Source organism: Schistocerca piceifrons, chromosome 2 (genome assembly GCF_021461385.2).
Source record: "Schistocerca piceifrons isolate TAMUIC-IGC-003096 chromosome 2, iqSchPice1.1, whole genome shotgun sequence".
Lineage (NCBI taxonomy): Eukaryota > Metazoa > Arthropoda > Insecta > Orthoptera > Acrididae > Schistocerca > Schistocerca piceifrons.
In genome coordinates, this window is record NC_060139.1 from 691,886,377 (window position 1) to 691,912,567 (window position 26,191).

At 44.8% G+C, this 26,191-nt stretch overlaps 1 protein-coding gene across 1 annotated transcript in view; it reads right to left on the reverse strand.

The window, feature by feature from the left end:
* LOC124776375 overlaps positions 1 to 26,191 on the reverse strand; it is a 352,178-nt gene that overhangs the window by 210,513 nt on the left and 115,474 nt on the right. Inside the window, exon 5 of the mRNA XM_047251339.1 lies at positions 14,709 to 14,773. Within this exon, the coding sequence (XP_047107295.1) occupies positions 14,709 to 14,773 (65 nt within the window). The remainder of the gene's footprint in view (positions 1 to 14,708; positions 14,774 to 26,191) is intronic.

Genomic DNA, 26,191 nt, shown 5'->3' on the forward strand with positions numbered 1-26,191 from the left:
GCTGCAGGTCGCGAGCTGTGAGGCCAATCTCCAAAGCTGGGGCGTCGATCGCCCCTTTGGCCAGCCTGTCAACACGTTCGTTCCCCGGGATGCCAACGTGACCTGGCGTCCAAACCAAGACCACCGAACGACCAGAGCGGGCAATGGCGGAAACAGACTCCTGAATAGAGGACACCAGAGGAGAAGAGGGATAGCAGCGGTCGATGGCCTGAAGGCTGCTCAGGGAGTCACTGCAGATGACGATGGACCTACATGAGCAGAAACGCATATGCTCAAGAGCGCGCAAGATGGCCACCAGCTCTGCAGTAAAAATACTGCAGCCAGCCGGCAAGGAGCGTTGCTCAACATGGGCAGCGTGAGCAAAAGCGTAGGCAGTGCGACCATCAACCAGGGAACCATCAGTGTAGACAGGCTCACAGCCCGGAAATGAGGCGAGGAGCGCAAGAAAACGGCGACGGAGGGCCACAGGCGGAACCGAGTCCTTAGGTCCCTGTGCCAAATCCAGACGGACGGACGGCCGGGACAAACACCAGGGAGGCGTAGGTGTACGGACCCGGAAGGGAGGCAGAAGAGGGAATGACCCCAGTTCTGACAGCAGGGACTGGACACGGACAGCTACGGAAAGCCCAGACCTAGGTCGCCGTTCGGGCAGATGGAGGACCACGGCAGGGAAAAGCAGGCGACGATTGGGATGGCCTGGCGAGCAATGCACGTGGACAGCATAGTCGGCGAGCAGACGATGGCGGCGAACCCGCAGCGGGGGAACCCCGGCCTCCACCAGTAGACTATCCACGGGGCTGGTGCGAAAAGCGCCAGTGGCAAGCTGAACCCCACAGTGGTGTATGGGGTCTAACAACTTCAACACTGAGGGGGACGCAGACCCATAGGCCAGGCTCCCATAATCAAGCCGGGACTGCACAAGGGCTCTTTACAATCGCAGCAGCGTGCAGCGATCTGCACCCCAAGACGTGTGGCTAAGGCAGCGGAGGGCGTTGAGGTGCCGCCAGCATTTTTGCTTCAGCTGAGTAACATGAGGAACCCATGTGAGCCGGGCATCAAACACGAGTCCCAAGAAGCGGCAAGTGTCCACCACTTCAAGCAGGTGGCCGTCGAGGTAAAGTTCAGGATGAGGGTGGACCGTCCGACGCCTGCAGAAGTGCATAACTCGAGTCTTGGGTGCAGAGAACTGAAAACCATGAGTCAGAGCCCATGATGCTGCCTTGTGAATGGCAACTTGCAGCCTGCGGTCGGCGACTCCCGTAGTCGTGGAGCTAAACGAGATGCAGAAGTCGTCGGCATACAAAGAAGGAGACACCGACGACCCCACTGCTGCAGCCAGACCATTAATGGCCACTAGAAATAAGGAGACGCTCAACACTGAGCCCTGCGGGACCCCATTTTCCTGTATGTAAGATGAACTAGAGGTGGCACCGACTTGCACCCGGAAAGAGCGGCGCAATAAAAAGCTTTGAAGAAAAGCCGGGAGCCGACCATGAAGACCCCACTCATGCAACGTGGCGAGAATGTGATGCCTCCATGTTGTGTCATACGCCTTCCGCAGATCGAAAAATACAGCAACGAGATGCTGACGTCGGGCAAAGGCCGTACGGACAGCAGATTCCAGCCGCACCAAATTGTCCACTGCAGACCAGCCCCGACGGAAGCCACCCTGGGATGGAGCGAGGAGACCGCGCGACTCAAGGACCCAACACAAACGCCGCCCCACCATACGTTCGAGCAATTTGCACAAAACGTTGGTGAGGGTAATGGGATGATAGCTGTCCACCGCCAGTGGGTCCGCACCGGGCTCCAAGATGGGGACAATAACACCCTCTCGCCATCGCGACGGGAACATGCCTTCGCTCCAAATGCGATTAAATATCGCGAGAATGTGTCTGGCAGTCCCTGGAGAGATGCTTCAGCATCTGCGCGTGGATGCAGTCTGGGCCTGGTGCTGTATCAGGGCAATCGGCGAGGGCAGCGAAGAATTCCCTCTCGCTGAAAGGAGCATTGTATGTTTCAGAACGACGCGTGTGGAATGAGAACGGCGTTCGCTCGGCTCGCTCCTTGAGAGAGCGAAAGGCGGGGGGATAAGATGCAGTCGCAGAGCTCTGAGCAAAGTGCGCGGCAAGCCGTTCAGCAATGGCGGCAGCATCCGTGCAGACAGCGCCGTCCAAGGAGAGCCCAGGGACACCCATAGGGGTCTGGTATCCATAAATCCGCCGGATCCGGGACCATACGAGTGAGGGGGAGACATGGGAGCCCAAGGATGAGACATACCTCTCCCAGCACTCCTGCTTACGCCGTGCAATAAGACGACGGGCCAAGGCACGGAGCCTCTTAAAGGCGATGAGGGTCTCGAGAGACGGGTGCCGCCTATGACGCTGGAGAGCCCTCCGACGGTCGCGAATAGCCTCAGCAATCTCCGGCGACCACCAGGGTACAGCGTTCCTCCGAGGGAGGCTAGAAGATCGGGGGATGGCAGCCTCGGCTGCTGAAATGATGGACGTGGTTAAAACACGGACCACCTCGTCAATGTCACCCTGTGGGGGAGACTCAATGGCTGCAGCAGAAGTAAAAGCCGGCCAGTCTGCCCTGTGGAGAGCCCAGCGGGGCAGGCGCCCAGAAGAACGACACTGGGGTAGTGACAAATAGATGGGAAAATGATCACTACCGCACAGGTCAGGGTGCACCCTCCAGTGGAGGGATGGGACAAGTCCGGGGCTGCAAAGAGAGAGATCGATGGCCGAGAACGAGCCATGGGCAACACTGAAATGCGTGGGAGCACCGGTGTTCAAGAGGCTAAGGTCGAGCTGAGCCAACAAATGCTCCACGGCCCGACCGCGGTCATCAGAGACAATCCCACCCCACAGAGAGTTGTGGGCATTGAAATCGCCCAGAAGCAGCAATGGTGGCAGGAGTTGAGCCAGCAGCGCAGCCAAGACATGTCGGGGGAGCTCCCCATCCGGAGGAATGTAAACAGAGCAAACAGTAATAGCCGGCGAGAGCTCAACCTTGGCAGCAACTGCCTCTAAAGGCGTCCGAAGGGGTACTGGCGAGCTACAGACAGAGTGGTGAACAAAGAGGCAAACCCCACCTGACGCTCATTGACAGGCAGCACGGTTCTTATAGTATCCCCGATAACCAAGAAGGGTGGGGGTCCGCAGTGCAGGAAACCAAGTTTCCTGCAGAGCAATGCAGAGAACAGGGGAATAACTTAGAAGCATCCGGAGCTCAGGCAGGTGGCGGAAATAACCGCCGCAGTTCCATTGGAGAATGCTGAAACCGCCGGAACGTCCTTCTTCTTGGACACATGCCATTCCTTCTTCTCACGTCGGCCCTTAGGGTGAGAGGGCTGGGAGAGCTTCTCTGACGGAGCGTCGGAGGCTGACGATGACGCAGAAGCCCTACGACCAGCAGGTGGCGGAACCTTCAGCCACTGGCTGACATCTGGCTGGGAAAGAGAAGAAACGGAGGAAGGGAGAGCCCCGAGGGACCCCTTCCGCGAGAGAGGAACCGGCGGAGGCAACGCCGGCGGAGAAGGAGGGGGAGGAATCGAGCCTCCTGGTTGTGGAGCAGATGTCACTCCCGAAGTAAGCGTGGGGGGAGCGACAGAAGAGGGTTTGCCCCAACTGGTAAGGGGGCAACAGAGAAAGGCTTGCCCCCAGACACGAGGGAGGCAGACAGAGATACACGGCCCCGAGGGCCCACTGAAGGCGGCACAGATGAGGCGACAACCGTCGCTCGCGTGGGCGACAATAACGTGGCTGCAGCATAAGATGGTCGAATGGAAGCAGGATACAACCTTTCATATTTCAGTTTTGCCTCTCGATAAGTAAGCCGGTCCAGGGTCTTAAATTCCATGATCTTCCGCTCCTTATGAAGAACGGGCCAATCCGGCAAGCATGGAGAGTGGTGCTCCCCACAGTTGACACATACAGGCGGTGGCGCACATGGAGAATCGGGATGAGAGGGGCGTCCGCAATCTCGACATGTAGCGCTGGATGGGCAACGGGAGGACATATGCCCAAACTTCCAGCACTGGAAGCACCGCATCGAGGGAGGGACGTATGGCTTCACGTCGCAATGGTAAACCATCACCTTGACCTTCTCGGGCAAGACATCACCCTCGAAGGCCAAGATAAAGGCACCGGTGGCCACCCTGTTAGTCTTGGGCCCCCTATGTACACGACGGACAAAATGTACACCACGTCGTTCCAAGTCGGCTCTCAGCTCGTCATCGGATTGTAACAAGAGGTCACGATGGTAAATAATCCCCTGGACCATATTTAAGCTACTGTGGGGAGTGACGGTAACAGGGACGTCACCCAGCTTATCGCACAAGAGCAACGCTCGGACTGGGCTGGGGAGGACGTCTTGAGGAGGATGGACCCATTCCTCATTTTAGACAACCCCGCCACTTCCCCAAACTTATCCTCCAGGTGTTCCACAAAAAACAGAGGCTTCGTCATGAGAAAGGAGTCACCATCAGTCCTGCTGCAGACAAGGTATTGCGGTACGTAAGGCTCCCGCTTGGCACTAGATCGGCGTCCCTCCCATGGTGCAGCCAACGAGGGGAACAACTGAGGGTCATATTGTGCAGCATCAAAGTCGACTCTACCACGCTTAGAGATGCTGGTGGCCGTGCGACCACCAGCTTGGTGTGATTTATTGCGCTTCATTGCGCCACATCCGCCCAGATGCCACCTACTCCGATCGAGGGCTCTCCCCAAGGGCGCCACCCAGCCAAAGCAACGGGTACCTGGCCGATATCCCGTTGCCTGGAGTCCCCGTGCCCCAGACAAGATGGGTACATACTCCTTGGCATGCATGGGGAGGAAACAGCTCTGGCATCTGTAGTGCGATCCCTGCGTGGTCAGGGGGCTACCACCAAGAGGGTACATGACGACCCCACCACAACGGACTGGCTACCGTGCTGGATTTTAGGTGTTGAAAGGGTCCACAGTTGTCGTAGGCGCTAAGAAGAAGAGTGCGCACAAGGCGAGAAGGAGACAACCCAGAAGATGTTGGGCGTAGTCCCCCCCACACGACAATAGGTAACATGCAAGATGGTGGAGCATGATGGACCAATAGAAAAACACCACGTAAGGTGTCCTTCCCCAAATGGCACGCACTGACGACGGAAATTTGGAAAAAAAAAAGGAGGTCAAACCCAAGAGGGGACCATCACAGAAGGCCGAAACGTTTGAGACTCCTTTTAGTCGCCTCTTACGACAGGCAGGAATACCGCGGGCCTATTCTTACCCCCGAACCCGCAGGGGGAATGACCAAAGAATGACCTCGGAGCCCAAACAACAAGCATAATTTATTCCACTGTTTGCCACAATCTACAGTTGTTTGCACCCTATTCCCTCAATGGATGCTGGAATAGCCTCTTCAACATGATGTACAATGTTTTGTTTGTTTTGTTTTGTTTTAGGGCACAAAAACAACTAATGTCATATGTGCCCATGTCAGAACCTTAGAACATTATTAAGAAAAGGGAGTTATAAATTAAGCCCAATTAATAAGAGGAGAGAGAGCTAAGAACAAGGACTTCCTCTTGGAGAAAGGTCCATAAAACACGCTGTAGAGCAACAGAAGTTTCCAACTAAAGATTAAATGTACTTTGCCATATTGCAACGACAGATAAAAAGTAAAACCTAGGTGACAGCTCCCACACCACTTGCTAAAACGACTGATAACTCAGATGGTAAACATACATTAGAACACAAGTGTTTACTCAGCAGTGGTTCAAATGGATCTGAGCACTATGGGACTTAACTTCTGACGTCATCAGTCCCCTAGAACTTAGAACTACTTAAACCTAACTAACCTAAGGACATCACATACATCCATGCCCGAAGCAGGATTCGAACCTGCAACCGTAGCGGTCACGCGGTTCCAGACTGTAACACCTAGAACCACTCGGCCACCATGGCCGGCTTACTCAGCAGTGTTCCAGAAGTTGATACCAGAAATCGTTTGTCAGCCCAAGAGCCATCTGTGTACACAAAAGTACTATTGCAAAGTTCCTTGTATAGGTTGAGAAACTTACAGTGATATATTGAATCTGGGGTAGTTTACTTAGGAAGCAAATTAAGTACAAGGTGAACACAGGCCACAGCACAAAGCCAAGGTGGTGAAGGGTTCACACTCATTGGGAAAGTGGCAGGTAGCATGAAGTTAAGCTGCCAGAGCAATAGCCAAAAGTGAACTCCAGGAGGTAACAGAGAGAAGGGACATGCCCCATACTGGCAGTCAAAGGAACCATCGAAGGAGGAGGCATAGGACGGGTGGCTGGACATGGCAGACAAACGGCATGCGTATCTGCTGAGTAGAATATCATGCTGTTATGACAGTGGACATTAGGCAGCTTCTGCTGAGAGACTCTCAGCGGGGCTAGTGTAAAAGGTGATAGTGGCCAAACGGATTCCATTGTGTTTAGACAGTGCAAGATGGAAGGATGTGCAGATGCATAAACTAAACACCCATAGTTTAGTTTCGAATAGACAATGGATCAGTACAAATGGAGAAGTGTGGTCTCATCCACTCCCCAGGAAGCACTGCTTAGGACACGTAGCACACTGAGGGATGCTGTGTAGCGTGCGGCCAAGTAAGAGATGTGGGAGGATCAAGAAAGTTATCTATCAAGCATAAACCCCAGGAATTTAGTAGTGTCAACGAATGGACGAGTAACGAGCACAAGCTGTAAAAACTTTGGAAAAAATCCACTGTGCCACCAGAAATTCATACAAATGGTCTTGTCCGTGGAAAACCGAAAGCCATTTTTGATGCGCCACAAATAAAGACAATTGAGACAACGCTGAAGACGACGCTCCAGGAGACAAGTCCAAGGAGAACTGCAATAGATCGTCAACAAAAAGGGAGACAGGTGTGTCCAGTGGGAGGCAGGCCATAATAGGGCTAACAGCTACGGCAAAGAGGATTATGCTCAGGCCGGAGCCCAGAGGCACTCCGTTTTCCTGGCTAAAGGTATCCGACAACCCATACAGACCTTGAAAACTCGGTCATTTAAAAATTCCTGAAGGAGACAGGCCATGCGGCCTCAAAAGTTCCATGTGTAGAGAGTACAGAGGATACCAGTCCTCCAGCACGTGTCGTACACTTTCTCTAAATTAAAAAACATGGCCACAGTCTGGTATTTCCACAGAAAACCATTCATAACATGGGTTGGCAAAGTGACGATATGGTCAACTGCAGTACGGCATTCTCAAAATTCACACTGTGCAGTGGTTAGTAGATTGCGAAACACTAGCCATCATGCCAGCCAGACATGAATCATACGTTCCATCATCTAGCAAACACAGTTGGTGAGAGAAATGGGGCGGCAGCTAGAAGGAAGGCGTTTGTCCTTACCGGGCTTAGATATGGATATGATACTGGCTTCATGTCAGTGCCCAGGAAATGTGTCATCTGCCCATATGCAATATTATATATGAAGGAGAAAGTGCTTGCCTGCAACAGAAAGGTGCTGCAACATCTGAATGTGAACATCATCCGGTTCTGGGGTGGAAGATCGGAATAAATTGAGAGCATAATCTAGCTCCCTCATAGTAAAGGGGGGATTATAGTAATCACAATTCTGAGAGGAGAAGGAAATCACTTGGGCAGCCTCCATTCATTTTCAATGGATGAAGGAAGGGTGATATTGGGCAGAGCTCAAAATCTCCACAAAATAGTGGCCTAAGGTTTGGAGATGGCTATTGGGTCAACAATGGCATTATCAGCTACAGCCAGGCCACAAATTGGGGAACGGACCTTGGTCCCAAAGAGCCGCCAGGAGTTGGCCCACACTGTAGAAGAGGTAGAGGAACTGTTAAAAGAGCTAACAAATGAAATCCAACTGGCTTTTTTCCTGTCTTTGAAGAATGAGATGGCACTGAGCACACAACTATTTGAAATGAAAGCAGTTTGCCATCGTAGGATGATCGCTAAAAATGTGGAGAGCACGTCTCCACGCGCGAACTGCATCATGGCATGCCTCGGTCCACCAAGGGACCAGGACACTGTGTGGTAAAAATGGAGTGCGAGGAATGTGACGTTCTGCGGCAGTAAGGATAACGTCGGTAGGGTATTCTACCTGGTCATCACAACTGGGGAAATGATGTTCAGAGAAAACCACTGTAATGGAGTAAAGCCTTCAGTCAGCCTTAGAAAGCTGCCAGTTGGGTTCACACATATTTGGGTAGGAGTCAGCAAATGGATAGCACACAGGAAATGGTGGCTCGAGTACATGTCAAAGAGAATGGGCCACTTGAGATGACAGACATGCTGGGCAGTGCAGAACGAGAGGCCCAAATGGGAATAAGTGTGTGTGGAGTAGTCTAAAAGGAACATGGGTGCTCCAGTTCTAAGGCAGATAAGGTTGAGTTGATTGAGAAGGTCAGCCAAGAGGGCACCTCTTGGACAGGTTCTGGAAGAGCCCCAGAAGGAATGGTGTGCATTTAAGTCACTGAGCAGCAGAAAGGGGTGAGGGAGTTGACCAATAAGCTGGAGGAAGTCTTCCCTGGTGACACCAAATGATGGAGGGATGCACATGTTATGAGGAGAAAAGGTGAAGCGAGAAAGGAAAATGTGGACTGGAACAGCCTGCAGCCTGGTGTTCAGTGAGATAATTTGACTATGAACATCATCCCGGATGAGCAGTGTGACTCCCTCATGAGATGGAATGCTATCCTCGGGGGCGAAGGACAAAGCAGACTGGAGAAAAATGCGAGATGTCAAAGCAGTCAAGAGCACACAATTTTGTTTCCTGGAGGCAGGAAACAAGTGGACATTGCGACTCCAAGAGCAGCCATAGCTCCTTCTTGATCCATCTAATGCTGCAAACATTCCATTGGAGGAGAGTCATGACGGGGAAAGGGGAAAGAGGGAAAGAATGAAGGATTGTCACATCGGCAGCTGCCGAGTGCCGGCCTTTGAAGAATCTCTGCTACATGGCACAGAGGCTGGAGGATCTTGTTCCTTGAGATATACAGAGGCATCGGCATTCTCACTAGGTCAACCTACAGATTCCAGAGCAGAGAAACTGTTAATGGTGCGCACTGTCGAACTAGAGGTCAAGTGGGTGAGGGTATCACACTGTGACACCATTTAAGAGGATCACTGAGTTGGCAAAGAAGAAAATTGTGGCATCGGCATTCTCACTAGGTCAACCTACAGATTCCAGAGCAGAGAAACTGTTAATGGTGCGCACTGTCGAACTAGAGGTCAAGTGGGTGAGGGTATCACACTGTGACACCATTTAAGAGGATCACTGAGTTGGCAAAGAAGAAAATTGTTTGCCTTTGTTTGATTTCTTGGAGCCTTTCTGGTTGGAAGAGGAAGACTCAAATGTTTGCTGGCTGGAGGCATGTAAAAAGTCTTTGCACGAGTATTCTTTCTGCCCTTTCTGGCCTATCAGTCATATAACAGGTGATTCCGCTGCTGGAGGCAATGATGTGGTAGCTTGTAGCAAAACTGGAGACGAAGGAGACAGGGATGCTATCGTGGAATTGGGAGATTTCACAACCCTGGTGCTGAATTTCAGGTTGCAAGTCTGCGTGGCTGTGTCCTTCATGGAGCAAGGTGTAGCAAGAACAGTACTGTAAGTGCCAGATAGTAAAACGCAGGGCTTTCGACTAGCCAACAACTTGTGAGTGACAGGGTAAGGCACTTTTTTCCTTCTTCCAGATCTCCTGGGCGGCCCACACATCAAGATACACAAGACATTCTCAGGATGAGGCTGCATGTTCACCATTGCAATTGATACAGTGGGGAGGAGGAGACTGGCAATCGTCCTTGTGAGCATCCCTACCGCAAATAACACATTTGGCCGTGTTTCAACAGGATATTAGAGTTAGTTGTAACACTGACATTGGTAGCAGCCCATTGGGTTTGGAATGAACAATCGGACCGTGATGACTTCATGGCCTGCTTTGATCTTTGATGGGAGCACTATCTCGAATGTGAGAAATAGAGTGCAGGCTGCATCAACCTTTTTCATTACCCAATGGACTGCAGTGATGCCCTGATCATAGGTAAATTTGACTTTCTCCCTCGGTCAGACCAATGAGCAGTCTAGTGTAAATCACATCACGCAAAGGATTCAGTGTTCAATGGGCCTCAACATGAACAGGATAGCCACGGAGGAGCAAAGCAGCAAGCAGTTGTTGGGCTTGAGAGTCACAAATCGTCTACAAAAGCAATGTGCCACTACATAAATGAGAGTAGGTTTTCACAGGGCCTGCAACTGCATCAATACCCTTCTGAATAATAAACAGATTTACCATAGCAAAGGACTGACTTCTTTCAGCACATGGTACCACGAGAAACTGAGGTGAAGCTGAGAGAGTCTTGGAATGTTCACCCTCATTCTGTTTATGTTTAGTAGACGCAGATTGAGATGGCGATTGGCTCATTGCGAGAAAATCCCCCATGATTGTCAGCATCTCTGATGGCACACCCCTTCCAGCTGGGGGAGCTAATCCATCTTGGGTGATTGTCCTCACCTCAGGTAACTCTTCCCGAATTCCTAACAGAAGGACCAACTGGCAGTTTAGAAAGGTAGCAGCTCAGGCAATCATCCTGCCTAGTCTTGGCCTGTACTAGGGGGGAACATGCAAACCCTACCTGTCAACTCAGGGCTGGAAATTACCCAGTCACCTATTATGCAGCAGACAGATGGGTTGGCCTTGAGTAGCACACAGGGAGGAGGAAGAAGAAACAAAGAGGAACCTTAAATGCCAAAGCAGAGAAGGGATAGGAGATGGAGAACAAAGAAAGAAACAGTGTGGGGACTGTTCTGATGTCGGGCTACTGAAAATTCAGAACACATTCCCAACAATATCCCAGACATGTTCCGACACGCAGCACAGAAGGAAAAGGTGCTGCAAAGGCTGGGGCCCCATGGAAGCCAAGCACGGACTCCCCAGAGTGGTGATACCTCTGGGAGGCATGTTGAATGAGGCCCCAAGGCATACACACTGAGTGCACCTGGTGTCCTGGTGTGCGCTTTCTCTGTCGGAATGTGGGCTCGGAGAGTTAAAATTCAAATGTCAAATTAATAAAACTGTCACTAGGTGTACCATGAGTCATAAAATGTTTTCTTTCTGTAGACAGTAAAGAAATCACTGGGTCCCACACCTTATTCACTGAAAGCTGCCATCATGATTAGTATCTTCCTGTCAAACTTATTTGCACTGATTCCTCAATAATTGAATCGTGGAATGATCATCTTGAGACTAAGACTTCTATAGCAGAATAACCATAGAATGTCCTGTGTAAATACAATGTTCGGCTATAGCTGACTGACTTCCTGGTCTGTGAAAGGCAAGTGTGGCAATCACGTTCAATACACCTTTCACGTACCATGTGTGTTGTTTGACCAATGTAGGATTTGCCACACTGACAAAGGATTCCATAGATTCCAGCCCTCTGCAGTCCCAATCACCCTTTGACAAACTAAGAGAAACACAAGTCTTTGAAGGTGGCTTGAAGATTACTCTGACATAATGTTTCCTCAGGATTCTGCCTAATTTCGATGAAATTGTGGACATACGGAAGGAACATGCTGGATTTGAACTGCACCACCTCCTCTTGACCTGATGGGTGGTCATGTTTCTTCCTCCTTAAAGCTCTGCTGATCTGCTATGAAGAATATCCATTATCTTTGAACACAGATTGTAGGTGTTCTAGCATCTTTGCATGGCTGTCTCTATCACGTGTCTGGTGTATCAACATTCAAAGGGCACCCATAGTTTGTGAAGAGTGGTGGAAGTGAGATACCCACAAACACATGTCTGTAGGTGTGGGATTGTGGTGAATGGAATGACCCAATTATCCATCCACTTTCCAGCTGACCAAGGCCCCCAGAAATACCTATAGCCTCTATCTCCACTTCCATCATAAATTGGATTTAATTCAGATGCTACAAAAAGTGTGACAGTTCTCCTTCACTCTGGGGTCACACAACAAGAGTATCACCTACATTTCACTAGAAGATTTTGGTTAAGTTCTGCCAAATCCAGTGCCCCCTCCTCAAAGCCTTTCAAATATCATGATGATACGATGACATCATCTGGCTGAAATCCCGAAATTACATGGCATGCTCTTTACACTGAGAACATTTAAAGAATTGCTCTTCAGTTTTTTTTGTGTTAGAACATTCGATGTTGCCATCCTGATAATCTGTCTGTGTTTGGTTCTGATAGTTGGTGTAACACCAGGACGTGAAATGCCACTCAATTGACTTGAAGCTCTTGAATTGGTGTTTTTAGGTTACATTAGAGGCCCCTTTCCATTTTGAAAGTATGATTTTTCTCCACCACTGGCAACCTTCACCTAACACAGCTTTATCAGAGACAATTGTCACTTTAGGGTTGCTGTAGAGACTTCACAGCTACCATAATAGACCTAGATGCAAAGTCCCCACTTTACTATGTCCTACATCCAATCTTTGTGCATTTGCATATTTCCCATTACCTGGATGAATGGATGGACTTATATACCATTATAATCATTAAAGAATTTTCTGTTGACATCAGTTCACATGCCCAAGCTTCCCATTGTTGATCTAAGCAAAAAGTTACAAAAATTTGAATTGGATGTTATCTTTAACATACATGACTACCCACTGCTGTATCTATATTTTCCCTTCAGAAATAGGCTCCTAATTCACAGTTCTTTATGCTTAACTTGTAGATTATTGTATTTACACAGCACTTTGATACAATACACCAATTTCCTTTTCACTTTCCTGTTTGTATAAATTGTCTTTCTAGGTATCACAAAACATACATGTGTAATGGACACCTACTGAAATGCCAGGGCTCCATATAACTGCATGTGCTTTGCTATCAACTTATTGATTTAAACTTGTCATTACAGTATCCCACTGCATTACAATGAATCCTAGAAATCAAATGTTACGTCATACTAGCATAGATAACAAACAAATTTCATCTCAACAGCTTTCTTCTGTGACTATTTTAACTACATAAATATATGAACACTGACAGTGTAGTGCTATAAAAGCTGCTAGTAGTATTTGACCCCACACCTACCATTTAAGGGAGATCCTAATAACTTCTCCTCAGAAATATATATTGTTTTATCTGATACAATTTACACCAATTATCTCTAGCACACTGTGCATCATTTATTTAACTCCCCACTCAATCCATATACTGACTCTCGTTGGTTTCACTGTTTTTTCCCCTTACTATACTAGTCTTTTCCATATATTGCGATATACTCTATTTCATTATATGTCTCATTTCAATGCAGCTGTTTGTCACAGTTACTACAACACTGATGTGCTTCTGAACTTATAATATGCCACAAGGAACTTTGAATCTAAGAAGCAATCGCAATTCCAAAGACAAGGATAAATTATTTCAGAGGTTAATGTACTCTGTACATCTGAGAGTAGAACTCTTGCAAACAATAACATCGTAATACAATACAGTACAGTATAGTTCAGCTCTGTACTGTACTGTACTGTACGGTAATGTACTATACTTTACTGTGATATGTGGTGTAACATGTCAGTTATGTGGAGTAACATGTTCCACTTCTAACAACCCAGGCAAAAGAAAGATATTTGTGGAAACCATCAACATCGTTTAGGTAGTTGATAAGTGTGGATGGTTCAAATGGCTCTGAGCACTATAGGACTTAACATCTGAGGTCATCAGTCCCCTAGAACTTAGAACTACGTAAACATAACTAACCGAAGGACATCACACACATGCATGCCCGAGACAGGATTCAAACCTGCGACCGTAGCGGTCGCGCAGTTCCAGACTGAAGCGCCTAGAACCGCTCTGCCACAATGGCCGGCGATAAGCGTGGAACATCCCACTGTGCTCACTTTGGTTTGCCATATGTGCAGATGCGATGTAAAACATGGCAACTCAGAACATCAACAAGGCATGACAGCGAGTGGGTGTCCCCACCTCTTGTGGAGGGCTGCTTATGCTTTGGTGACACAGCTTGGTGATGCCTTGGAAGTCACAGACCAAATGGTGTGGCCAATCATGTCACTGCCAGAACAACTGAAGAATGTCTGAGAACTGGTGTTCTGTAATATTATGCTTTGATTTATTTTAAGCTACAGGTTAAGAAATATCTGTTTATCCACAATTGTAAAAGCAGCTTTACAGTGGAAAGATTGACTTTATAATACAGAACAGTTACTGCAAATGTGACTTACATAATTTTAGTAGCTTGAATAGATCAGAGCTCTCTTTCAGCATCTGTCCCTGTGAAAGGTGAAGAAGTCCACTGTCAAGAGAACACTTCACGGTCTGATGGCACTGCATAGCAGGTCCACAACAGTGGATAGCACCAAGAATGGCGACCACAAGATATTTATAAGGTAAATGTTGGCACACACATCAGTACTGTGACTGATTGAGTGGAATACATCACACAAAAACCCCACTTGTCCCACTCCAAATGCAGTATTGTAATAAATTTTCAAAACCATACCACTTTTTACATTCCAGTGTTTTTTAACAAATCTGCTCTTTATATAGCTCATCTCAGATTTGAAGCCTATGAGACAATGATACTTCGTGGCCCAAATCCATCAAGTGTCAATTAGTTTACTCCTGCTATGCTTAATAGTATTAGTTCACACATCAAACATATGATGTGCTATTAGATGCAAATAATATGGAAAAAACTAGAGTAAAAAGTACCTGCTGGCATAAATTCATCTGCTGCATCCTCTGGAGCAAAATCGTCATCGCCAAAGCTATGGAACCTGAACAAAAAGTAGTTTTACCACATCAGCTATTTAAATGAAGGAAAAATTAACACCAAGCTTATTTCAAGAATACAGACAACTTTCATTTCGAAGTTCATCAATAAATATGATGCGCAGTTTGATTTTATCATTTGCCTCCCAAAGATGGAAATTTAACAGGTCACAACTAATTAAATACACCACCCTTGTTGAAACTGGGCTAGGGTTCCAAAAAAAACTGCAAGTTTAATTCGTTCATGCAGAATAAATAAATATTAGTATGAACATCACTGAATATATAAAAGTCATTGTCAATTAGTTACAACCCCATCACTGTACTGATAATGCTTTACACTTTCTGACTACTAGTCATTAACTTATCCGATGATATCAGCCACACCAAGAAACACATTGGTTATCCGACAAAAAACTGATTTCAAGTAATATAATATATTAGTCACATTATATTACTTGAAATCAGATTCTGTCGTAACCTAAATGAATATATCATGCAATGCACAAGTTGCCACTTACTGTGGTTGTCTCCTACCACAGCTAACATGCAACAACACTCTCACCAGGACACAATCTTCATACACAAGGCTAAAACAAATTTACTATGTACACATAAAAATGTAACATTATTGAGGATTGATACTCAGGGAGCCAACCAGGGCAGATACCTAGTCCAGACATTCATGTCATGCGTTTCATAGCATTCTTCAGTTGACAAATTAGATGGGCTAGTTAACGTGGAACAAATATGGATGGGCCACTCACCAACCCATTACATACTGTGTGATGAGTCAAAATCCATTGCAATTCTCACTGCATTATGTGTGATACAAAGGCACACTGAATGCCAACTCACAACAGTGAGTGGAAACTTGCAGGCTCAAGTGGCACATGATCAGCATGATAACTGACCCTACTGACTTCAGGCTCAGATTCTCAAGAGCTCAAGTCTAGTCCACGACCACTGTCAGTACAGCTTCCCGGAGATTTATCAAATGGTTCAAATGGCTGTAAGCACTGTGGGACTTAACGTCTGATGTCATCAGTCCCCTAGACTTAGAACTACTTAAACCTAACTAACCTAAGGACATTGCATACATCCATGTCCAAGGCAGGATTCAAACCTGCGACCGTAGCAGCACCGCGGTTCCAGACTGAAGTGCCTAGAACCGCTCAGCCACAGCAGCCGGCTGAGATTTATCAGTGCCATTCATATGTCTCACAACCATTCGGGGCCGTAGCCAACTAGTATACCATCATCAGGGTTATTTGAGTACATACTGACTCATGGGGGTACCTGTAATTTTGGAATTGTGGCCTGACTGAAAAAAATATTTTTGATCTTGTGGACTGAGCAAAATTCTAGCAATAACTTAAGATCATAGAGCACAGCCAAATACTTTGTTCCCCTATCTACTGTCACACAAAGAGTACCTAACATAAGGAACATTAGAAGTCCAGCTATTCCCACTGTTGTCTATATAGGAACAATAAATTGCAGAACTCTATGATCTGATGATAGGTAGTGAAGCAGGAAGACAATTTAAATAAGATCACTGACTTATCAAAAGTTCAGTAAAAAAAAAAATGAACAAACAGAATTACAATTAGGACATATATTTCACTACACAGGAACAGAGGGGGGATAAAATTCCCTAATAAACTTTCTTATAAATAAACTAAAAGCAATATTGCATGTACTGAATGAATATCAGGCAGAGCAGCAAGATTTGTCTTCAAGATATAAGAACTAGTCTTGACAAGAGGCAAATATAACTAAAGAATAAATTTAATATATTTTATCTAATAATAAAGAAACTGCACAGTATTTAGAAGACATAAACTACTTTAGAATTTCAAATGATGATAAATTTAAAAAGGAGAATAAAACTAGACACCAACTTACACAAAGATATAGATTTATCTGTCAGGAAATCAAAACATACATTATGAAAATGTATTTACCAATAGAGAAGTAAACAAATTTAAAATATGCAACATGTTCAATGCTTTAAAGAATGAAGATTATAAAGACACGAGAAATGAGCAATTATTTGACAAATGTATTTATGCAATCAGTAAAAGATGTTACATGATGAAAAGGGCAAATCAAAAATTGTCAAATGGTTGTGGCAACTACTACAAGTAGGCAAGAGCTTAAAGGAAACAATAACAAGATGATGATACAATATGGTATGCAATATGGATTAAACAAAGGACATGATGTGCAGCTACATTATGTCAGCTGAACACACAATGCCAGGATTGCAGTCCAGCAGGTGGACTGGGGTGTGAGGGATTATGTCAGGTAGGGTGGCTATACAGAGAAACAAATGTATGGGATAGGAATACAATGCACTATCACCGAAGCACTTAGTTCGTGTGACACACAATGACTGTGCCATGAGAGGGTGGACTGGGAGGAGGTGGTAGGACATAGGTTGGGGAGATTGTCGGTTAGAGGCTGTAGGTACAGTGGGATAGGGAGATGAGAGGTCAGAAGAATTACAGGAACAAAGGATGTGCTGCAATAATTACTCCCATCTGCATAGCTAAGAAAATCTGGTTATGGGGGGAAAGGATCCAGTTGGCACTGGCTGTGAACAAGCCATTGACCTCTAGCATGTTGTGCTCAGCACAATGTTCCACAATTTGCATGGTCAACTGTATTCTTGACCACAGTATGGCAGTGGTCATTCATCTCAGTGGAAAGATAATTAGTGGCCTTGCCCACATAAAATGCTGTGCAAAAACTGCAGCAGAGCTGTTTTCAAAGGTGGCCCTGCCTCTTATGGGATAAGTTGTGACAGGACTTGAGTCGAATGTACCGAGTCAGTGAATTTGGCATGTTTTGCACCTGGGTCTTCCACAGAGATACATTCCCTGTGACAAGGAGTTGGGTGTGAGAGTAGCAAAGGAATGACTAGGAAGCTGTGTAGGGTGGGTGGTCGGCCACCTACAACTTTAGGAGGATTGGGAAGGATTGAGGGAAGAATGTATCCAATTTCCAGACATGATCATAGATAGTCAAAACCCTGGCAAAGGACACGGTTCAGTTCCTCCAGTCCAAGGTGATACTGAGTGATGCAGCAGCACTCTTTTGCAGCTGGTTCTTGGGAATGATGGGAGTATGAAGGGTACGTGAGGATATGGTGTGAGAAATCTGTTTGTGAACTAGTTTTGGAGGTGTAGTGCTTGTCTGTTAAGGCCTAGTGCAAACTGGACAAAAGGCTTCTCATCACTGCATACACGGCATTCATGGGTGGCCAGTCTAAGTGGGAGCCATTTTTTGATGGGGAAGGGGAACATCTGTCAAAATGCAGGTGGTGTTGGTGGTTAGCAAGCTTGATGTGGACATATGTACGGATAGAACCATCAGAAAGGTAGAGATCACTGTCTAAGAACGTGGCACGTTGGGTTGAGGAGGACATACGAAACAGATGGGGGAGAAGGTGTTCAGGCAGTGGAGGCATGAGGATAGGTTGTCCTGGAGGACACAACTCAATGGAGGAACTGCTAAGCACAACATGCTCGAGTTCAATGGCTGTTCACAAGCTTTGAAATCTGGATCCTTCTTCTCAACATCAGCTTTTCTGAGCTACTCAGGCAGCTTGAATTGCATTCTGAGAATCTGATTAGGTGAATTTTATGGGTTAAATAGATCTTATTCACTGCAATGCCCTTAAGATCTCGTATATACAGGCAACTTCTGCCAATTCGAATCTTGATAAATCTAACTACTTATTAGGTCCCTCAAAAAAATGTCTACAACTTTCTCAGAAATTTTATGTTTTGGTACACTTCATAAATTGAAGCCACTGTTGTGACAGATCACCTATAAACACTACAATTTGAAGCCAACAGCTATTTAACACTATGTGTTTTGAGTTGTCCTGTCAACTGTTTCAATAATTATTTTGTCATTCAACTCTTTGTGACACTTCTTTGTTTACCCATCAATTTATAACATACTACAGTATATACATCAGTTGTGAAACTGACTTCAAAGAAGTACATATGTGACCCTTAATGAAAGCAAGCAAGATTCCTTCACCCAAGTTGAATCAGATCCAACAACTGGATTTCCTGTGTCTTGAACACTTACTGAAAACACTTAGTTAATATAGAAGCTATAGGCTTGAAGGAACACTATACCAAGTGCTGTACTTTGAGCACTGATGAGTTCACAGCTTGTGAGGTGTGATGCCATTAAAAAGATGTAGGTTTTAAGATGATTTGAGAAGAAAGTGCAAGAATTGGCAATACATTTTGCTTGGCATGGAAAGAATGAACTAGACAGCCATCCAAGAGATGGGATACTATCCACGAGTCAGATTTTATTAAAACAATTTAGAAATACATCTTCACCACACAATGCAGCAGGCCCCCTTGGCCTGCCATCTAGCTACGGAGGAAACTAAGTATGAGATGACTCATTATGTCATACAACAGGACAAAAGCATGGTAAGTGTTCACTGCACAAAAAAGACACTATGTATAGTAACGAACTTAGTTTGGTCCTGCAGCTGATTCTTGTGCCACAGGTAGAGCAGATTCTAGTACCCACATGAAGAACCAGTAGTTGTGCTTTTTTCATTGAAGAAATGACAATGTCAACCACCTCCAGTTTTACATAGATGGGCTCTGATGCTGGAATTTGTTTAAGAGAAGTAATGACATTCAAAAAGCTTGCTACCATTATCTCCAGGCAATGTTCACTTTGACACCACCCCTCAAAGGATCATCAGCAATGTCAACTAGAAGATGCACATTGTTGTGCTCCATGATTTTCCTTTTTTAATGGGATAAACTAATGCTACAGTGTCCATTTAAACACTTCTGTAGAAGGTGTCATAAAATTAGCTAAGTGCATTTTGCATATTTCTTTACTTATGCAAGATGACTTAAGGATTTTCCTTTGTATAAGAACAAGATCATATGTGTCAGGTAAATTCACCTAAAACATTTAGTTTTTAATATTTTATGTACCAACTAACTGTATTGTTCCATTTCATTTTCTCATTATCTTTCACAGACTGTGTCAAAACCTTTGAATGTGTTGCAATATATTGCATATTTTCAAACAATGAGTACCATAAAAAAAATGTAAATCCAACCAGTGAAAAGGGTTCTGAAAAACAGTGTGAGTGAGAATGTATGAGTGTAGATTTCTGGCAATATTGTGTATTCTGTTGACTGTCTTTAGAAGCAGTTTGCCATCTTTGGATGGACTACAATGTCAACTGAATACAAAAATTTTTATCAGTGGTCTATGAATTTCTGTTCTTTTCAAATTTCTTTTATTGCTTCCTCTTTTTACCATTTGAACAACATGATGGACACATTATGATACTGACTCACTCCCATCTGAACCAATTCCCTTTGACTCCTACAATTCCAGTATTCTATAACGTTTTTGATAACCTTTTGCTACATGTATTTCATCCTTGATAACCTCAGAAGTTTGAATAGTTCAGTCATCATTGTCAAAAGCTACTTCTAACTCTACAAATGCTCTAAATGAATCTCTCTCTCTCTCTCTCTCTTCAGCATATCTTCTTAATTACACTGAGGTGTCAGTAATGCCTCATGAGAGGCTACATTTCTCCACAAACCAAACTAATGGTCTCCCAGAACAGCTTCTATCAATGATTCCATTGTTTTGTTGATAGTGTGTGTTAATACTTTGCATCCATCACTTATGAAACTGATTACTTAGTAATACTCACACATCCCAGCACCTGCCTTCTTGAAGTTTGAGAGTATTTTATCTCTCACTTCTTTCGTAACAAGTGAAGTAATCTTGTCATGGTATGTCCTCAGGTCTTCCAGTGCAATGTCAAATTTATCTTGCAGTACCTCCTCTCATCTCATCTTCACCTATTATCTCTTCCATTCCATAATACCTCCAAGTTTACTTCCCTTGTATAGTCATTCTATATAAGCCTTCGATCTTTCAGCTTTCCCTTCTAGTTCTGGCAACCATCTGAGGTCTCGATATTCATGCAACTACTTCACTTTTCTCCAAAGGTTTCCTTAAGTTTCCTAAATGCAACCAATATGCATACTAATAAAATTTTGGATTTCCCTCTAACCTTTCCTGCTTGGCTATTTTTCATATTCCAGTAATCTTATTTTCAGAAGTATGTATTTACTTTTGTCTGTTTCATGGCTGGCTAAGTGTGGCTGAGTTGCCATTCACCTCAAGAAAATGCTTTCCCCTCCAATATGATTCGTGCAGTGTCATCATGGCCCTGTCACGGCCACACCTGTCATATGCACGAATGACTGTCAGCTGGTGTGGGTCGTGACACCTGCTTAGATCCTAAAAGTAAACATCATAATTCAAATATTACTAAAACTTTGATTTTTACTTGTTTGTCTCGAATTCTTGTATGTACACAACATATTTAAATTTTTTTGTATGTCCATCCTTTTCGCAGGAGGTCTCTGGGACGACAGCCATTTACTATCGTGAGAAACACAGGGTGCATTAAAAAATGTATACACACTTTAAACTGTCATAGACAATTTATTTCCTGTTCTACAAGGTTAAATATCTGTGAGAAAGTAATGTTATGTTTCTTCAACAGGTGGCAGCAGTGGCAAGGAAGTAACTGCAACATGGCGGACGTGTGTTTGAGCTTTGAAGCACGGAAGCAGATAATTAAGTGGTACTGGATGTTTGAGAATGTAGCTGCGGTTTGAAGACAGTGGAGAAGTGAGTATGGTACACAACCACCTTCAAGGTTAACAATTACACATCTACGAGACAAATTCGAAATTCATGGAACAGTGTATGATTTGCATAAAGGTCGATCAGGGCGACCTTGAAAAGCCTCAAAAATCTTCAAGGCAAGCGGCACGTGAGAGCAATGTAAGTGCTAGTAGTGTGCTACGCATTCTGAAGAAAGGCAAGTTTCGTGTGTACTTTCCAAGGCTGGTGTAACAGCTAAGTGACGACGATCCAGATCAAAGGTTAGAATTTTGTGAATGGGTTCAGGAGACGGTGAGACGTGAACCGGGATTTATGGGTAGCATAATTTGGTCGGATGAAGCCCGATTCAAACTCAATGGAGCTGTCGATAGGTACAATTGTGTGTACTGGGCTGAAGATAATACTCACATTACAGTTGAAAAGGCTGTGAATTTGCCTGGTGTAAATGTGTGGTGTGGTTTGTCTGCAAGGGGACTCATTGGGCCTTTCCACTTTGAAGGTGCTGTTACTGGAGAAGCGTACCTAACAATGCTTGCTGACTCCATGTTCCCTGCCATTCATGCATTGTACGGTAATGATAAGTTTTATTTCCAACAAGATGGCGCCCCGCCGCACTATCATAGGGACGTACGAACATACCTGGATCACAATGTGCCAGGCCAGTGGATAGGACACAGGAGACCAATCTAGTTTCCTGCACTCTCTCCAGACCTCACGGCACTGGATTTCTTCTTATGGGGCACAGTAAAAGATGAGGTGTACAAACGTAAACCACGTAACCTGGACACACTTTGGAATGAGATTCAGGTGACGTGCGCAGAAATCTCATTGGACACTTTCGTACGATGTATGGAATCAGTGGTGACTTGTACTCAGAAATGTATTGATGCTGAAGGCCAGCAGTTTGAACATTAATCACATTTGCAAAGTACATTGATTTTTCCAATTGGACTTTAAGCTTTCCATTTCCAGAAATTTAACATTGTAGAATGGGAAATAAATTTTCTATGACGCTTCAAAGTGTGTATACATTTTTTTGATGCACCCTGTAAATAAAAACACCTACAGCCATCCTTATCATTTGATTTTATTTTATTACCAGAGTCAACACTTCAGTGCGTCATCTTCAGGCTGTTTTTGATGCGGTACAGATTGATATGACCCCATAACACATCAGTTGCCAGCATTACTGGATATGCAGATAATGTGCAGCACTCCAACCATCAACTGCCAACTGGCAGAAGGATGGAAGCCTTTCCTCACTTGCCAACACAGACGTGTTTAGAGCATGTGCCGTAAGCCCTACGGAAACATAGCTTGAAGCATGTAAGTATTTAGCCACTTGTGTACTAAAATATTCTCGTCTCAAATATCGCAGCCTACACCATGAGCCTGGTACACGCAGAGTGACATTCCAGAACGTAGTACGAAGTCCGCTGTTCGGCCACAGGATAGGGCACCCTGTCCTGAGTCACAAGAGCAGCCACCGCCGGAGCAGGGAGCTGACCCTCACGAGAGGGAGGTCATGGCTGCCATGCTGTCATCACAGTCACAGCTGGACACATCGCTGACATTGACATTCAAATGATGCCACACTCAGCCCCGCTCTTTGTGCAGTCATAGATGCCAGATGTCTATTGTTTCACATAAGAGGCAACTGCACACCTCCACCGAGCTGTTCCTAATGTACTACAGCCAAGGGATAGAATAAAGACATTAATTAAACAAATCCACTGCCATCCTGACATCTTATTTCACTCCTCCAAAGTGACAATCCATGGATCATCTAATGCTGGTGTCAGATCACTGACGTCGCCTTCTAAGAGCCACATGTGAACCTACAGCCTTGGGTACTGTAAGTCCAAAAAATTTTGATTTTATTTTGGTCATGGAGAAAAGGTTTGACGGTAGCGCATTTTTTACAGAAAATTTTGTTGCGATTAGGGAACCAGTGGATTTGTCTAGTTTTGGAGGTAATGGAAGTCGCAATCATTTAGTGCCCGTTAGATGTGCTCAGTGTAACCTTGAGGGCCACAATCATCACTACCGCTATGTATGGAACCAGTTACAGTAAAATGTTATACACTTAACCGTTGGGGGTATATGCCTAGGCAATGCCAGGAGTCGCGATGGCTCATAATTGAATATAATATTATAATGTATTTTGTTTTCTTGCCTTGTGAGTATTAGTCATCAAAATTAGTGTTGTCAAGGACAAAGCTTCGACAGAACCAGAGACGCAAGCTATGTCAAAGCCAAAAGCAGTACAACATTGTTAAAAAAGGTAGCATGATTAAAAGTGGATAATACAGATAATATGAAACTGCTTGGGTTGGTAGACTAGCGTTTCATCACAACAGGGTGTATATTTGTCAGTCACATGTTTAATTGCTCCTTTTTGGATAAGCCAACCGAGGATGTGCAGGCTTTTGTAGGAGATCTTGGAAGTCTGGCCGAGATGGAAGGTTGGTCTGATATGGAATTATTGAGTGTTGTATGACAGACTAACATGGAAAGTTAAAACTCATGTCAGTAAACAGAAGCTCTTAAGGAAGCCACAACATTCAAAGAATTTAAAGAAAGTTTAATTCAGAGATATATGAAACGAAACAGTGCCAGACACTACTGGGGACAATTACAAGTAGTAACCAAGAGAAATACAAACTGTGTGGGACAATTTGTGCGGAGGGTAAGGAAAATTAATGATTGCACCTATGAATTAGGACAGGACGCTGCAGTCTATGACATTATTTTGCAAGAAGAGGAGCAGAAGGCACTCAATGCTATTTAAGAGGGTTGCATTCAGAAATGTCAAGATGTGTATGGACAGGGGGGTCTCATGGATTTGTGCACAGTGCTGCAGTTAGCTACACAGTGCGAGGAGATCGATCTGTCGACTGAAATGCCGGGTAAATGGACAGTGCTTGCAGCTCGTATAAAATTTTTCAGATGATGGACAAATCGGGCATGTAAGAGGTAGTGTCACCAGCCTCAGTGTTATGTCAATAAAGTAAGAGGAAGTAATAGTTTTAGCAGTAGAGGACTGGGGAAAAGTAAGGTGTTAAACAATAACAGAAACCCCCAGATCCACCTACAGTCATTTCCTGTAAGATGCTATGAAATTGTATGCAGAAGTGGATTGTGTGATAACGGGAATAGTAGGAATAAAGGACTGCAGGATATTATTGGACACAGAGGCCAGTAGTGATCTGATGAAACTTAAGCAATGGGACCCACCACCAAACAGATTGTGTGGAATGGGGGGATAAAGATGTCACACTATTAGGGTTGGTGGAGAGACTTTTGTCTGGGTACAGTTCAATTTAAACAATGTGTAGAGATCGTGCCACACATGATTGTGGGCTATGATATGATTCTAGGGGTTGATTTCTTACATCAGCATTGTGCCTTAATCAGTCTTCGGCAACATAGGGTGGAACTTGACAGAAAAATGTTTCAGTCAGGTGATGCCACTGTAGCAAAGCCACAAGGGGGAGTCTGTAGTGAAAGATGAACCGATTAAACTGCGAACGATCATACTAAGACTTGATTCGCATGATTGTGTACCTAAGGGTACTGGGAAATCACTCTAGGTCAGTGTTAAGTCTAGCTTAATGGTAGAAATTTTGTGTGTGGTGGAAAAAGAATAAAGTATTATATCAGGTATGATGCTTAGTTAACAGGATCAACACAATACAATGTTTTCAGCACCCTGGGGACAATATCATTTCAGAAGAATCCCATTCAAATTAAAAAATGCACCTGCAACGTTTCAGGGATTGTTGGACAGAAAACTAAGAGGTTTAAAAGAATGGCAATGCTTAGTATATCTCGATGACATAATCATCTGTGGGAGTGATATGGAACAGCATATGCAGTGATTACTGGAAGTATTCCTATGGTTAAAAGCAGCAAAGTTAACACTGAGTACAGAAAAATATAATTTTGTGATGGAAGAGGTAGCATACCTAGGTGATATTGTAGGTAAAGATGGGGTTCAAGACAGACCCAAGATTGATTAGAGCTGTACATGAATTTCCTGTACCAGAATCTGTAAAGGAGTTGCAATCATTCTTAGGATCGCAAAGTACTACTGCCAGTTCATAAAAGGGTTTACGAATACTGCCATACGGTTTACACAATTGTTACAAATGGGTACTAAATGTGTGTGGCCAGAAGAACACCACCACGCTTTTGAGGAGCTGAATGAAGCTTTAACATCGAGTCCGATATTTGTATTTCTGGATTTGGACAGAGAATATTTGTTTTATCATGTGATGCATCAAACCATGTACTTGACTGTGTGTGGTCACAAGAGGCAGAAGGCATGAAAAATCCAGTAGCTTATGCTTCCAGACAACCAAATTCTGGACAAAGAAATTATTCCGCAATGGTGAAAGAGATTTTAAGCCTTATTTATGGAATCATGTATTTCAAATGTTATCTGTACGGTAAAAGGTTTAGACTGGTAACAGATAATGTGGCATTAAAATGGTGGTCAAGTTAAAGGATCCTTCTAGTAGGTTGGCACGATGGGCAGCAAGACCAAGTGAATTTTATTTTGAAGTCACACATAAACCTGTAAAGAAGCACAAAAATGTGGTCGGCTTAGCAGGAAAGTAGCAGTATTACATATTGGGGGTATTGAGCATAAGGAATGGCAAACTTCGCAGAGAGCAGATGGCAAATATAAGCAGTATTTT